The sequence below is a fragment of the Oryx dammah genome, unplaced genomic scaffold (genome assembly GCF_014754425.2).
Source record: "Oryx dammah isolate SB20612 unplaced genomic scaffold, SCBI_Odam_1.1 HiC_scaffold_23, whole genome shotgun sequence".
NCBI lineage: Eukaryota > Metazoa > Chordata > Mammalia > Artiodactyla > Bovidae > Oryx > Oryx dammah.
The window spans coordinates 79,909,393-79,926,706 of record NW_024070207.1 but is presented as its reverse complement, the minus strand read 5'-3'; the positions used below and the strand labels follow the sequence as shown (position 1 = coordinate 79,926,706).

At 40.7% G+C, this 17,314-nt stretch overlaps 1 protein-coding gene across 1 annotated transcript in view; it reads right to left on the bottom strand.

Annotated features, from left to right (window-relative positions):
* CLCN5 (chloride voltage-gated channel 5) overlaps nt 1-12,071 on the bottom strand; it is a 192,969-nt gene extending 180,898 nt beyond the window's left edge. Inside the window, exons 1-2 of the mRNA XM_040265974.1 lie at nt 11,902-12,071; nt 9,268-9,419 (exon numbers count right to left, since the gene is read on the bottom strand). Coding sequence (XP_040121908.1) covers nt 9,268-9,283 — 16 coding nt within the window. The 5' untranslated portion in view covers nt 9,284-9,419; nt 11,902-12,071. The remainder of the gene's footprint in view (nt 1-9,267; nt 9,420-11,901) is intronic.
* Nucleotides 12,072-17,314: the final 5,243 nt, after the last annotated feature.

Below are 17,314 nucleotides of genomic sequence, written 5' to 3'. Positions count from 1 at the left end.
TTGCAGCAACATAGACGGATCTAGAGACTATCATATTAAATGAAATAAGTCAACCAAAGACAAATATTATATGATATCACTTACATATGGAATCTAAAGATATAATACAAATCAACTTATTTACAAAAGAGAAACAGACTCACGGACAGAGAAGACAAACTTATGGTTACCAAAGAAGGGGAGGCACAAACTAGGAGTATGGGATTAATAGAAACACATTATTTATAAACAATAAGGATTTACCATATAGCACAAGGAACTATATTCAGTATCTTATAATAACCTATTATGGAAAAGAATCTGAAGCTATACACCTGAAACTAACATAATACTGTAAATCAACTATAGTTAAATAAAATACGGAGGAGCACTTCCTTATAGATGAATTCCAGTTTTTAAAAAATGAGGGATGATAAAATTAGAAAAATTACTGCTTCTCAGAAATTCGAGTAAAGATTGCCAATTAATGCTAAAACCATTGGAGGAATGATTTGGGAAACAGGATATTCATAAGGTCTTAAAGTACCATGCCACAGATATTTTTTATTTATTATCTTTGGAAAACAGAACCTCAGCAATGAAGAGATATGGCAGACACCTCCTTAATAAATGATTACTTTAGCATCACCAATAACAGGGTAAACTGACATTACATGTCTTCACCGAAAATGTAATGCAGTGGACGTACACAACATCACCTATGTAAATTTCTTGCCAAAAGCACAGAACTCGAATCTAATCTCAGGAAAACAATCACACAAACCCAAACTGAGGAATGTTTTTTATATGACAACTGTCCTGGCTTCTTCAAAACTGTCAATGTATCACAATGAAACAAAGAAACAGGAACAACAGCGACAGATAGTCAAATACTTGTCCCTTGGTTGGATACCAAATGTCTCCTCAAAAATGCTATAAAAGATACTTTAGGATAATTGAAAAAAATATAATTATAGGCTATAAACTACATAAAATTATTGTATAGGTGATAAATCCTTAAGTGTGAACACTATTATTGTTATGGAGGAGAAAGTCTTTCTTCCCATTCTCTTTAATTAAAATTTTATATTGAGATAGAAACATAATTTGTAGATTCACGTGTAATTATAAATAGTACAGAGTGATGCAATATACCCTTTGAAGTATGATTATTATTAACCCCATTTTACAGAAGAGGGTGAGGCCCAAAGAAATGAAATAACTTGCCTATAGCTAGCAGCAACAGAGCGAGGATACAAACCCAGGGAGTCTGTCTCCAGAGACTACACTTGACCCCAGAGGACATAACTGAGGCTTTTGGAGCTTAGGGAACTCTGGTTACCAACTGGCAGAAACGGGTTCTGAAGCAGGTGTATTGGATTCCAAGGCCCATGTTGCTTCCACACTGGACGCTTGGGAAGGAATAGCTGGCTCTTAGAGAAAAATTTTCTGAAAGTCTGTTCTTGGTTACCCCCTACTCAGTGTTTTTCATCATAATCCATACCCCATCCCATTTTGCCCCACTGAGGAGTTGTGGTAGGGCAATAATGCAGAGAGACAAAGAACTCACTTCCTGTACCTGCCATAGCTGAGACACTGCACCAGAGAAAAAAGAAGGGGAGTGAAGGCTCTGTTTCTTTACTCCTGTACTAACACCATCCCTTTTATTTGAGAGTCACACACATACTAACGTTTTGGTCAACAGAACAGGACCAGATGGCTTTTCCTAGGTGATGGTGGTCCAATCATCAAGCCACACAGCCATCGAGATTTCACACTGAAGCTCTGTGATCAAATTCACTGACTGCTTTGTGATGCTCCCCTTGGCGCTCAAGTGTTAGCTAAATCACCAGAGTGTTTACAAATACACTGTGATGTGCTAAAAAAAAAAAAAAAACTGCAAGGTTAAAATTTACTTCCCTTGGATCTGAAGCCAACAGAACAGTTTCTCACTGCATCTGTTTTATTTTCATGCTTACCCAGACATATTTTGCCACTTCACCTTATTATGTAACTCCCACACTAGATTAAGTGCAATTTCCCCATTTTTGTACACTTTTCCTGTCCCCAATCTCACTCTCAAGAGTTTTTTTGGAGTCAATAGGAGAGACAGCCAAAAATTACAAGAATACTTAAGGAAGAATTAATATTGAAAAAAAAAAAAACCCTCAGGGATTTAGTGTGTTTCGTTTTGTTTATTTGGAGGTCGAGGGCACAGAAAGGCTGAAACAGCTGTCTAGAAGCCCACACAATTCACTTCTTTCCTTGTTAGATGCACTGCTATTTTATACCTCATTTCCAAATAACTTGTTTTCTGATTTAAAAGAAATACATATTTATTATATAAAATTTGTAAAATACAAGTACAAAAGGGAAAAAAATATAAATGCATCCTACTACCTAGGGATAGCCAGTTCAACAACTTTGGATCATTTCCATCCATTCTGTATTTATCATCACAGTCATAGGTATACAGATGTAAACACATAAAGATATTACATAAACTCTCAGTTACATTGAAAAGACAGAAATAAAATAATCCCATACTCTTCCATTATACCATGAAGATTTTCTTTGGCACTGGTCTTGATTTTTAATAGCCAGATATTTTGCTCTGTGGACCTGTCATAATTTACTAACATTCCCCTATGTTAGTTTGTCACCATTTATAAATACTTTAGTATATAAAGTTGCATACATATATCTGATAGTTCCTTCAGAAATTACTCTTGTAAAAATTAACAAGGAATCTATGTTATATACAAAAAAATTAAAAGACACAAATAAGCAAAAAGAAAGTCAACCGCAGTCATTTTAAAAAATACTTTGGTGTCTATCCCCTTAGACTTTTCTTTGTATGAAACACACATGGACAAGACACATGTATTAATATGGGATTATACTATTAATAATAAAAAGTAACAGTTACTAATAATAGTTATCATGTACTGAGTACTTACCACATGCCAGGCACTGTGCTCTTCTTTTTTTCTTGCTTTTTACTGGACTCTTTTTTTTTTTAATTGTAGTATAGTTGTTTTACAATGTTGTGCTAGTTTCTACTGTACACCAAAGTGTATCAGTTATATGTATATGTATATTCCCTCATTTTTGTATTTCCTTCCCATTTTAGGTCACCACAGAGCACTGAGTGTAGTTCCTTGTGCTAGACAGTAGTTTCTCATTAGTTATCCATTTTACACATAGTATCAGTTGTTTCTATATGTCAATCCCAATCTCCCAATCCATTCACCCCAGCCTTCCACCTTTGGTATCTATAAGTGTGTTCTCTATGTCTGTGTCTCTATTTCTGCTTTACAAATAAACTCATTTATACCATTTTTCTAGATTCTACATATATGTGTTAATATGCTATTTATTTTTCTCTTTCTGACTCACTTTACTCTCATCATTTTCTGATGTAATCCTTGCAACCACCCTACATATTAGCTCAGCAGTTTCCAAATTCCTCTGCACACTGGAGTCACCTGGTGGGCCTCAATCCCTGAGCGCTGGATCTCATTCCGAGAGATTCATATTTCATCGGTCTGGGTGAGGCTTGGGCTTGGGTGGGCTTTAAAGATCCCCAGGTGATCCTAATGGACGTACAGGTTAGGAACTGTTAGGTTCAGTTCTATTTTATCCCTCTTTTAACTAATGTGGAAGTTGAGGATGGGCTTCCCTGGTGGCTCAGATGTTAAAGAATCCACCTGCAATGTGGGAGACCCGGGTTCGATCTCTGAGTTCAGAAGATCCCCTGGAGAAGGGAACAGCTATCCACTCCAGCATTCTGGCCTGGAGAATTCCATGGACTGTATAGTCCATGGGGTCACAAAGAGTTGGACACAAGGTAAGTAACTTCCCAAAACCATGCAGCTCATAAAGCTGGGATTTCCATCTAGCTCTAAGCCCAGAGCCCACACTTCAAACTGCTGATAATTTGGGATGTGCTTCCCACCACCACCATTTAACACCATATTGTGAACCTATTTCCATCTTAATAAGTATAATTAATCCACATTATCATCTTAATAACTATAGTATTCCATTGTATCAATGCATCCAGAATGCAAGTGTTATCAATTTCCCCGACTATAGAAAATGCTACAATCAATATCCTTATTGATACATCTTTTGGCACATTCTTCATTATTTCCTTAGGATGAATTCCAAGAAAAGGAATTTCTGGGTGAAAAGATAAACATGTTTTTTAAAGCTTTTGACAAATATTGCCAAATTGACATTCCCACCAGAAGTGTACGCGAATGCCTACTTGCTTGTGTCCTTGCCAAAGCTGCATTTTGTCATTTCTTTTTAATGACTGCAAATTATACTGGAGAAAATGGTATGCCATTTTAATTCCCCCTTTCTTTGACTACTACTGAGACAGAACATTTTTTCATGTTTATTGGCCATCTGGATTTCTGCTTATGTATTTTCCTATTCCCATCCTTTGCACATTTTTCTAGTAAAATACTTGTATTTTTCTTATTAAGCTGTGAGTCTATATATTAAGGATAATGAGTCTTTTTGCAATTGTTTTCAAGTTCTCTCATGGTTTTGTGTAGAAATTTTAAATTTTCTTATAGTTGATTATATTAAACTTTTTCTTCATTAGTCTACCTTTCATATTATGCATACAAATATCTTCCCTACCCCAAAATTATGTGAGTATTCTCCTATATTTTTTGAGTTCCTTTATCATTTTTTAAACTTTTAATTCTTTAATGCAGCAGTTCCCAAGCAGGACTACACATCAAAATTGCTTACAGCACTTCTTTAAATGCTCAGGTCTTAAGACTGAATCACAATTTGAGGGGATGAGAACTGAGCAGGAATATTTTTAAAAGGTACTTCCAATGCACCCCCTTCTTTTATTAAGAAACACTATTTTAATCCTTCTAAATTTATATTGGTGTCATTTTTCCAAGTTACTCCAGCATGTTTGTTAAATAAAGCATTTCATAAACTTGAAATGCTACTTTTATCCTCGTTGGTAAGTTCTGTGACAGCAGGGCCCATTCCTGTGTGTACTGACCATTGCCATCTCCAGGGCTCTCCATAGTGTCTGGTACACAAATGGTGCTGGATGTTAACTGAATAAACAAATGGCAGCTGACAACACAAGTCTCCATCCTCATCCCACCCCAACTTGGCTAGTATTCTCTTCAATATTTTCTTGACCATTAGACCAATGAAACTGATGTTATTAATGATGACCCTGAGTTATCAAAAATATTAAATTATGCTCAGTAAACTGTTTAAAATGGCCAGGAAACGTCTTAGAGGACTCCATCAGACAAAGTCAAAATAATAATGTTGGCCATGTTTAAGAGGTATGGGAATTCTGATCCAGTTCTCCATGGAGGAACTAGACAGCACTGACCTGAGAGACTAATGACACTTGGCTTCCTCTAGCTCTGAAGAGTTCATCTAGCAGATGCAGAAACTGACTCAGAGCTTCCTTGAGCTGAGGACAGAACCACACATTCCCTGCTCCAAGAGTCAATTAAAAAAACTGGAACAGTGAATCAGGAGACCTGAGTTTTAGTTGTGTCACTACTGCTAACCTATTTGACCACGGGCATGTCACTAAACCTCTAGGGGTTGGGCTAGACGTTTTCTAAGGATCTCTTCAGATCTAAACCTCTACATAGAGACCCAAACAAAAGAGGGAGGGGATATATGTGTACATATGGCTGATTCATGCTGTGGTACAGCAGAAACTAACACATTGTAAAGTAATTAACCTCCAATTAAAAAATTTTTAAAAAGACCCAAATAGACTACTGTGCAACAGGCCTTCCAAGGACAACCTAAAATTCCCTCCATAGAATGGGGTCCCAGGTCCATTCCAGAATATAGCAAATAATAATGACAGTTGTAGAAGCAGTAGTAGTAATACTAATAGGAGTACTAGTAACAATAACAGCTATTGCTGAATTTTGTGTGTGCGTGCTCAGTCGCTCAGTTGTGTCTGACTCTTTGCAACCCCTGACTACAGCCCACCAGGCTCCTCTGTCCATTGGGATTCTCCAGGCAAGAATACTGGAGTGGGTTTTGCCATTTCCTCCTCCAGGGGATTTTCCCAACCCAGGGACTGAATCCTTGTCACCTGTGGCTCCTGTACTGCCAAGTGGATTCTTTTGGGTTTTTTTTTATTTATAAATTTTTATTGAGATATAACATATTGATTCAGTATTTGCATGTATATTTAAACAATCACCATGAGTCTAGTTTACCTTTATCACCATACACAGTTACAGATTTTCTTACTGTGATGGGAACTTTCAAGATCTATTATCTTGGCAACTTTCAAATATACATTAGAGTATTATTAACTAGAAGCACCATGCTATACATTACATTCCTATGACTTATTCTATAACTGGAAGTTTGTACGTTTTGACTTCCTTTACACATTTCACCCAACCCCACCCCACATCCTTGGCAATCACCAATCCATTGTCTGAATCTGTGAGTTGCTTTTTCTTTCTTTAGATTCCATGTATAAATGAGATCATATGGTATTTATCTTTCTTGGCAGGCAGATTCTTTACCACTGAGCCACCTGGAAAGCCCATTGCTAAAATTTTACTGAGCACTTATTGTATGATAGACAATATTCTAAATGGCTTACTACTAAAAACAGTGGCATAAACTTTTATGGCACTTACTATGTTCCAAGTGTTTTGTTTATTATTAACTTAATTAATCATCAAAACAACCTTACAAGGTTGAGTTCTATTGTTATCCCCATTTTACAAAAGAGAAAAATGAGACACAGAGAGATTAAGGGACTTGCCCAAGGTCTCACAGCTACCAAGTGACAGAAGCAACACAGTTGAACCTAGGCCCACACTTATAACTATTCTACCATACTGCCACCCGAACTATCATTGTACTATGCTTGTCACTTCAGAGGTTGCACAAAGCAAGGAATGTGTTGCAGTTACTTCTGTGGAATACTCCCCCTCTTCATTAATGCTAGAAAAGCTGTTTGCCTCCAGTGTGATTTTAAGCAGATCAAGTTTCAGGGCCTGAGATAGCAAAATATATTACTTATTAAGAAATTATAACATTTTTATTAAGAACTGTTATCCATTAAAATGTTTTTATTATAAATCATTAACTTACGAATGACATTTCCATTAAACAGAAAGAAAACACACAGTTTTTATGCATCATTAGGAACAAAACTTTAGCTCCCCACCTGCACAAACTCTAGGGCCTCTCAAGTGGCACTAGTGGTAAAGAACCCATCTGCCAATTCAAGAGATGCAGCTTTGATCCCTGGGTCAGGAAGATCCCCTGGAGAAGGAAATGGCAACCCACTCCAGTTTTCTTACCTGGAGAATCCCAATGGACAGAGGAGCCTGGCGGGCTACAGTCCATAGGGTCACAAAGAGTCAGACATGACTAAAGCGATTTAGCATGCACTCAGGAACACAACCTTAGCTCCCCACCTGCACAAACTCTAATTCCATACTTCCAGCACTGTCTTTTAAACACTGACCTGACAGCTCACAGTATCTCAAACAAAACAGGCCAAACCAAACGCAGTACACTAACTTCCCACCACCCCCACATCCCTGTCACTACCTTTCATGGTCCCCATCTCAATGAATGGCACCACCGGCCCCAGGCACCCAAAACTCAGTGTCAACCCAGGCTCGGTTCCTCCCACATCCAATTACAGAATGTTGGCAGAATTCATCTCATTCTCTCTATCCTTGCTGGCCCTCCTTCTGCTCAGGCCCTCACCATCTCTTCCCTAAGCCACTATACCAGAAATGTCCCAACTGGTTCTTGGTTTCCATTCTCTCCAGCTCCAACCCTACCTCAATAATGCTGCCAAAGTAATCTTTCTAAAACAAAACCTGATGATGTTACTTTCATGTTTAGAATCTTTGTCTTTGGGATAAAGTGTAAAATCCTTCCTAGGACATACAAGGTTCTTTATCATCTGGCCTCTGACTACCTTTCTTGCTTCATCCGAGGTCGTGGCCCACACATCTCACATGAGGCCAACAGAGCAACTTGGAAGTTCCCAAACAGTGCTTCTCTGTCTGCCCAGAATGCAATTCTCTCATTTGCCCATCTGGCAAACTCCCACTCATTTTTCATTTTGTTAGGCCAGCTCAAAACCCACAGTTCATCATGCTTTTCTCTGAGCAACCATCACATTTTGCATCTCTATTATAACACTTATTCAACCTGACACAACTATTTGCTTATATAGTTTGTCTCCTCAATAAGACAAGGAACCCTCTAGGGTTCTGCATCTTACTCATTTCTATATTCTACTTGTTGAATTAAAGAATGTCTCAGAATTTAAACAAGAATATCCAAACTTCTCCTGATAAATGCCCATTGGGTGAGTCAAACCAGGCATATAGGCTGAATCTCATTTCAACAAGTTATCTTTAAAGTGACAACCCTAGCATATCAAAAATACTTGTTACAGCCATAACCAACAGGAGACAGTTTTAAAAGAAACATCAGACCACCAACAAACCTACCTGTTGAATATTTATAGACATTTGAGCTCCCTTCATTCTACTCCATCTAGGTGGTTCTTAACCTTTTTGGGGTCACAGACCAATTTACGTAGTGTTTGTCTACCATTTCTTAAACCCATACTCCCTTATGATAAACATAAAAATCCCATGCATCCCTGGAGATTCTGATACTCTTCAAAACCCACCAAAAATAAAAAGAAAGTTACTTATGTGGTAAGAAATCACAGGTTCACAAGAGATGTGCTCTATCCGGCAAGACAGCACTAAGCTCTGCTCTCAAGTCATTCCATTGTAGTAGAACAGGCATTAATATTAACGTGTAACACTGAATATCCTTTAAAGTCTTTATTTGGAAGAGAAAGCCAGAGAGGTGCTGACATCTGTCTCCCCCACCTTTGAGAACCTTATGATGGAAATTTGCCAGAAACAAATAAACTGAAATATGAAAAAAATATCCTCCATCTCCTGACCTATAACCCCCATGAGCACATGTTCAAATGAAAGCAGTTCTTTGAAAATGCTCCTGGCACTACATTTTCCTGCTACTCCCACTCTCCACACACACCCCTTCATTCCTACTTTAAAATAATCGGAACTAGCTAGCAGCAAGTCCTTTTGAACTAAAAAGCTTTGTCCTGGCGAAGAGAAACAGTTAAATTAAAGAAACAGCTGCCTGGCTGCCTGCCTCTGGCTTAGGGGTTTGGGTTGTGGTAGAGGATAGAGAAGGAGGAAAAACCAGTTGGAGGAGTAAGTACTAACTTCTTACCCTGCCACGTGGCCATCTTGATCCTACCCCACACGGAGGTCAGCAAGCTCAGAGTTTCCCAGACCCCCTAGTTTTGTAGGGAGACTCGACTGGGATGTGGAGAGAACAGCAGCTGTATCGTCTTGTTTTCTGCAGAATGCTCAAGCTGGAACCTGAAAAGGTCAACAAGAAAACCAATACCTAAATGAAAAACATTCAAATCCTTGAAAATTATCTCCTGTCCCTCTCTAGATCTCTCTTTCCATAAGCAGAGACAGTCAAGTGTCATATTTCCACCTAAGCAGCAAGGTATCACTGAAAAAAGAATGGGGAGATCTAGAGTCAGTTAATATTGCCCTTGAGTGTTGTCCAATTCTGCATGAATCACTGGATCTTCAGTACATAGGTTTCAGAATCTCAAAGGATGGATAGTTGGATGAGATAACCATTAAGTGTCTCTTAATGCAACCTCTAAGTTCCACATTTTGGGGAATGAAGAAAAGGATAATATCCAATGCCCTCCCCAACCCTCAAAACGCCCAAATCTACATTAAAAATTTTCATAGAAAGGAGAGCAAATTTTGTGACTAAAGTTTTAAAATGGATCTTGTATAAGAGCCATGCCCTCAAGGTCGTGGTGCTTCCTCTCCACTTCATTATATTTTCTCACATTTTGCCAATGTCCTGTAGGAGCTTAGACTGCTTTTATAATCAGGAAGGAAAATAACCAAAGGAAAAGAAAAATGTAAAAATAGAACATTAATTTAAGTAAAACCAAATTAATTCAGATAATTTCTGTTTTTAAAATGTCAAATTCAGTCTTTGGACAGTACTGCTTGAAAGGATATGAAAGGCACTAGGAATGGGAGAAAAAATGAAAGGTCTGACTACTTTGTTTGATTTAGAAGATGACTATATTAAACACTTTGCTTGTCCATTTAAACAAGTTCTTAAGTATTAGAGTGGTCTTCCTTATGTAGTATACAAGCCGATCTGCTTTTTCTAAGAAACAGTCCTCACCTTTTTGACCCAGGGAACTTCAAAGTAGATTGCAATTTCCATAGCTTTCATACAAGCAACACTTCCACCCTCTAAGTGAAAGTGCTGACAGCAGACACACTAAAGACTAACACGAACTTGACAGCCATCATTTTGGCCTTTTTTAAATGATGTTTTTTGCTGTTGTTTTAGATTTGAGTTTTACTTAACAGATAGTTAGCCAAGGTTTTAACGGAAAAGCTCAAATATATACATAAGAGGAATGAGTAACATAAACGCTCAGTTCAGTAAACGCTCAGGTACCTATCAACTAGATAAAAAAAAAAATCAAGTGACCAATCTCATTTTGTCTATTATTATTCATGCATGGTTGTATGCTTAGTAGCTCAATTGTGTCTGACACTTTGCGACCCCATGGACTGTAGTCCGCCAGGCTCCTCTGTCCATGGGATTCTCCAGGCAAGACTACTGCAGTGGGTAGCCATTTCCTTCTCCGGGGGATCTTTCTGACCCAGGGATTGAACCCAGGTCTCCTGCATTGCAGGCAGATTCCTCACCGTCTGAGCCACCAGGGAAGCCCTCTTATTCATGGAAATAACTTTTTTTAAGGACGAAAGTGTGAATGTGCACACTAACCCCAAGAAGCCAATAGAGAAAAGACAATACTTTGGCTAAGGAAAGGCTTGCGAAGTCCAAGAAAACTAGGAACTCACAAAGTCCCAGGATGGAATCACCAGGAAAATTGCTTCGATGACTTATCTGGAACCTAGAGCAGTTTGTTTTGGTTTGCCTTTTTTTTTTTTTCTCCTCTTCTTTAGCGTGCAGTACTGATGCGCGCCTCATGGGACCAGGAGAATTTAACATCTCCGAAGTCAAACTTGGGCAGCTGCTAATAAATCTATGAAGTGTACATAAAGCAGATTCTTGCTGGCTTTTTATACTTCACACCTCTGGATTTCCCTCACTTATTCAGGGTAGCTTACACTGACGTTATCATATGGCACCCGTACAACTTCACTTGGCACTCCTGGAACGTGATTTGCTCTGAAATATTAATAAGGTACACGCACATCAACGTGAAGGTAAAGTTTTTCCCTTGAGGAGAAGGCGCTCGAGCGCAAGCCTGTAAAGTCAGGAGAGAACCAGCTCCCCGCGTTAAGTGGGAAAAGGAAAACGCAGCAACTACTTTTCCGAGAGGTTGGACTCCTCTTCGTTACGACCCACACAAACCTGCCAGCCCAGAGCAGGATGGATAAGAACGGGGCCTCGACGGGGTTTTACCAGCCAAAGCCACCCTGCCCCAATCGTGGAAAGGGGACGCCTGCAGCTAACCTCCCTCCCCCATTCAAAAGCTGGGCGGGCTTGGCGCGGCTCCGCGAGGAAACTTCGCTGGGACAGCGCAGGGACCCTGGCTCGGAGAATAGGGCTGGGCTCCCTGGAAGATGCCGCCCTGCACTGGCTAAAACTGGCCGTTCTAACTCCTCCGAGTGCCAGGCGGTGGCGGCCAGGCACAGGGAACCCCCATCTCCGGGGGGCCGAGGCAGCGGGGGAGCGCCTCCCCTGTGTCTCTGCGCCCAGGGGGTGCTCTGGGGGTGGGCCGGGGAGCAGCGGCCCGCCTAAGACCTGCCGCGGTAGAGACAGCCCGTTGGTCTTTACCTGTCGCCGAGATCCGGAGCGACGGAGCCCGTGTCCGCCGCCGGCGGGCCGAGCGCTCAGTCGGCTCTGGCGTCCGGGACACTAAGTTGAGCTAGCGCCCCACGTAGCCGGCAGAGCTTCATTCACAGCCCAGCCAGGAGGAGGGGGAGCGGAGCGGGCCCGCGGCTCATGTGACAGGCGCCTCGCAAAGATCTGCCAAGCTCGGCCGCCGTCTGCGCGTGCGCGCCCCAGCCAGCACTCTTCCCCACACCTCGGCAGAGGTGGGGAGGAGGTGATCCCCGCCCGGGAGTCAGCAGGGCGGGGAGAGCCGAGGCGAAGGCGGCGCAGGGAGGAGTTTCCGTGCGCGCAGCCGCAGTAGGTCGGCCTTGCTCGCTGCCATATTTAATAAGGACTGGGCGGCCCCTAGCCCAGTGCTGGGCGTGTCAGTTGCTTTTGAAAAATAAATGCTGCTTTATGTTTCACTGTTTCGAGCCTGCTGTACGCTTTTATGGTTTTGTCCTTAGAACTAAACTGTTTCTCCTGAGCTTCTGGCCCACAAAATACCTGAGCTAATGTAATAAGTATATTATAGTGTGTGTGCTGTGTTCAGTCGCGTCCAACTCTGCGACCTCATGGGCTATAGCCTGCCAGGCTCCTATGTCCGTGGGATTTCCCAGGCAAGAATACCGGAGCGAGTTGCCACGCCCTCCTCCAGGGAATCTTCCCGACCCAGGAAGCGAACCCCCGTCTCCTGTGTCTCTTGCAGTGCAGGCGGATTCTTTACCGCTTGAGCCATCAGGGAAGCTGATGGTATATTACATTAGCTCACGTATTGGGGGCTTCCCAGGTGGCGCTAGTGGTAAAGAACCCGCCTGACAATGCAGGAGTTGTAAGAGAAGCTGGGTCAGGAAGTTCCCCTGGAGGAGGGCATGGCAACACACTCCAGTATTCTTGCCTGGAGAATCCCATGGACAGAGGAGCCTGGAGGGCTACAGCCCATAGGGTCATAAAGAGTCGGACACAACTGAAGCGACTTAGCATGCACGCACTTATTTTGAGCCTCTGATTATATGCCAGGCACTGTTCTAGCCCTTTCCTTTTTTCATCTCATTTAATGTGCACAATAACCCCACTGGGGTGTGTACTATTATTTCTCCACTTTTATTCATAAGAAAACAGAGGCGCAGAAAGGTTGTCCGGGCTCACATAATAGTGGTAGTGTCAATAGTGATCGAATACAGTAACGCTTCTAAGAGCCAACATGATCCTCATAGTAACACTGAAAAATCCACAGTACGGTTTTGGATATTGTCTCCATTTTTAACAGAGGCTCAGGAAAGCAAAAATCACAGAACCAGAAAGGGGTAGAACTGAGATTCCAACCTAGGCCTACCTGACTCTGAAGCCCTAGGTTTGGAAGAAATAGCCCCTCATTTTACAAAAGAGAAAACAGGCCATTGGGGTGTGTTGACCTACTTAACATGATCCAGCTAATTATTTATTGGCAGAAATGAGGCTGGAATTTGTATAATCAATCCAGGTAGTCTAACTAGAACCCCAGTACTCTAATTCAGAGTCTACCGTAGTGAATAATTTTGAACTACTACTCTGGACTAGCTAAGTGGTGTGAGATACAAAACCTGTATTACCCTAGCCTAGTCTGCTCTAGGCCACATCGACAAATCTATAATCAGAAAAGTCCAGTTTTTTGACCCATTGCAACAAGAGAGTCTGCACACAAGAGAAACCCTGGGGCATCTCAACAAACAAAAAGAGTCATTATGGTGTTGGGGGAAGGGTGGAGTTTCAGTGAATTTTAGATAAAGCATTGTTTTAGTAAACTTAAAGTGGGGTTGTCTGAAGGGGTCAATATCAGGTCTGGACTTCGAAATGAACCCAGAGTCCTGTTTCCTTGGGAACCACAAAGTAAAGATAAATATGAAATGTTCAAATACCCCTTATCTGAAGCTCTACACCTGGATTGGAAATTGAGGTTGCTCCTCTGGGTCCAAGAAACTTCTGTGCTCCAGACAAATGTGGAATGTTTTATTCTCACTGATATGATTTCAAGCAGTAAAATTCCTGATAGCCTATGATTGTAAAAAACAAAAGTTTCTCAGTGAGTAAAAAACATGGTGGTCACTCACATAAGGGGGCTGATATCCTCTTATAGCTGCAGCATTTCTTTGGGAGAAATACTGTGTGCTAAGTTGCTTCAGTCTTTCTGACTCTTTGTGACCCTATGGACCATAGCCCTCCAAGCTCCTCTGTCCATGGGATTCTCCAGGCAAGCTTACTGGAGTGGGTTGCCATGCCCTCCTCCAGGGGATCTTCCCTACCCAGGGATCAAACCCACTTCTCTTACATCTCCTGCATTGGCAGGTGGGTTCTTTATCACTGGCACCACCTGGGAAGTCCAGGGGAATAGCCACAAGTAACTAAAAAGAATTGGGGCAAGTCCGGTCCCATCACTTCATGGCAAATAGGTGGGGAAACAATGGAAATAGTGGGAGAGTTTATTTGGGGGAGCTCCAAAATCACTGCAGATGGTGACTGCAGCCATGAAATTAAAAGATATTTACTCCTTGGAAGCAAAGCTATCACCAACCTAGACAGCATATTAAAAAGTAGAGACATTACTTTGCCAACAAAGGTCTGTCTAGTCAAGGCTACGGTTTTTCCAGTGGTCAGGTATGGATGTGAGAGTTGGACTTTGAAGAAAGCTGACTGCCGAAGAATTGATGCTTTTGAACTGTGGTATTGGAGAAGACTCTTGAGAGTCCCTTGGACTGCAAGGAAATCCAACCAGTCAATCCTAAAGGATATCAATCCTGAATATTCATTGGAAGGATTGATGCTGAAGCTGAAGCTCAAATACTTTGGCCACCTGATGCAAAGAACTGACTGATTGGAAAAGACTCTGATGCTGGGAAAGAGTGCCAGAGAAGAAGGGGATGACAGAGGATGAGCTGGTTGGATGGCATCACCAACTTGATGGACATGAGTTTGAGCAAGTGCCAGGAGACGTGTGAAGGACAGGGAAGCCTGGCGTGCTGCAGTCCATGGAGTAAACAAAGAGTTGGACACGACTGAGCAACTGAACTGAACTGAACTGTGCTGAGTCCTCTGATGATGGTAAATGGGAGGTGATACCTTGTACAAAGGTGTTCAGGCAGGGAATCACATATGGGGACCTGTGAGTAGTCATATATGGTTGAAGCTTAGGGTAAAGAAGTGCACAGAAGTTGTAGGAGATGTAACCAGAAGAAAAAGTGAAGCCCAGTCTTGGAGGATCCTGAATGTTGGACTGAGATTTATACTTAATTCAGAAAGTGATTGGAAAAGAATTAAAGTTTTTGAGAAAGGTAATCCCTTTATTGGAGCACTTTTTTTTAAAATTCAAGTATAATTGATGCTTAACATTATATGAGTTGCAGGTGTGCTGATGACTCACTATTTGTATATATTGCAATATGATTTCCACAATAAGTCTAGTTAACATCTATCACTTCTTTAACAAGGTCCATGTTCATGGAGAGGTAGGTTAGTTGATCTGTTTTTCTCATTGCAGTATAGGAGAAACCAGAGCCTATTTTTAGGTTGAGCAGGAAGATCCACTAGTGAAACAAATTGAAGAGGCAAGAAAAGGAGGGGATAAATAATGGAGTAAAATACATGAGGAGATAGAGATGAGATGCAAGCTAAGCTGGGAAAAGATGCCTTTTCCTGTGAGAAAGAAAAAGGTAAGTTGAAGGATGGCAATCTAGTTGGAAGCTACCACTGTAAAGTGAGCAAATATTGGCTTTACTTGGAATATAGGTGTATTTGGAGGCGGGGGGTGGGGCGGGGGGTGCTTGTTCAGGAGTGATTCATGGAGAGTATGAAGGCTGCAGTATACCCATATGACCACGTGGTGTCGCCACTGACCGCTGACAGCTTGAAGGGCTCCTGTTGGGGATTTTAGGAATGTGCTTTATAAAAGATTGTTCTATCTCTTGCAAACTGCAAAACAAAACCAGTTATGGGAGTGGGCTCTGGAGCCAGACTCAGAACCAACCAGATTCAGAGACTTACTAGCTGTATCACCTCGTTCAAGTTTCACTCTCCCTCAGGTTTTTTATCTATAAAATTAATATGATAAAATGTATTAATAGATTTTAAATAGTTGGAAAAGGTTAAATGCTCAATAAATGTGAGCTAGTGTTGCTACCAACGGTGATGATGATTAATTAGGCCCCTTTGGATCCACAAATTTTGCAGAAGTTATTTATGTGGTGAGTAAAAAATGCCTATACAAAAATACTTTCCCAAGTGTAATGATTAGAGTGTGGTGCTAATGAGGCAAAGTTAATAATTTAATCAGGAGTTACGGTTTCTGTTAACTGTTCTCTTCCCCATGAGAACCTTAGCCAGGTGCCCCACAAGTGTGTGTACATGATCATAAGTGGATCTGGCCAAAAGAGTATAGATATAGACAGATCAATAGTGCAGATAACTGAGACCCTCTGTTCTCTTCCTTCCTTGGAAAAACTTGAAAAAATGTTTCTACCTGCCACAGTGCTCACCAGACTTTTGGTCAAAAGCCATTGCAGTTCTTACAAAGTAGAAAGTAAACACAACATGATCTTAAAAGTTAATTTTAAAGAAACAATAAAACAGTGAATTTTTCTGTATAATAAAAGGTGGCATTTTAGAGTTAATGTTACAAAAGAAAAACCTCTAGGTCAATAGCTCACAGTAGCACCTAAACTGGCATGTCTAAAGCAGCTTTATTTTTTAAAAAAAACATTTTTTAAAATTGAGCTACAGTTAATTTACAATGTTATGTTAGTTTCAGGTGAACATCGAAGTGACTCACAGAGAGATAGATGTATATAATATATATCTATATATTCTTTTTCAGATTATTTTCCATCGTAGGTTGTGGTGAGTGATAGTTACTTAGTCATGTCCGACTCTTTGTGACCCCATGGACTTTAGCCTGCCAGGCTCTACTGTCCATGAAATTCTCCAGGCAAGAATATTGGAGTGGGTTGACATTTCCTTCTCCACCATTATAGGTTATTACAAGGTATTGAATATAGTTCCCTGTGTTGTACAGTAAGTGCTTGTTGTTTATTTATTTTATACATAGAAGTGTATAGATGCTCATCCCAAACTCCTAATTTATCTCTCCCCCGATTTCCCCTTTGGTAACCGTAAGTTTGTTTTCTATGTCTGTGAGTGTTTTTCTGTTTTGTAAATAAGCTCATTTGTATATATCTGTTTAGATTCTACGTATAAGTGATATATGGTTTGTTTTTCTCTGCCTGACTTGCTTCATTAATGTGATAATTTCTAGGTCCATCCAATGTTGCTGAAAATGGCATTTTTCCATTGTGTGTGTTATGTGTGTGTATATATATATATAAATTTTTATCCATTTATCTGTTAT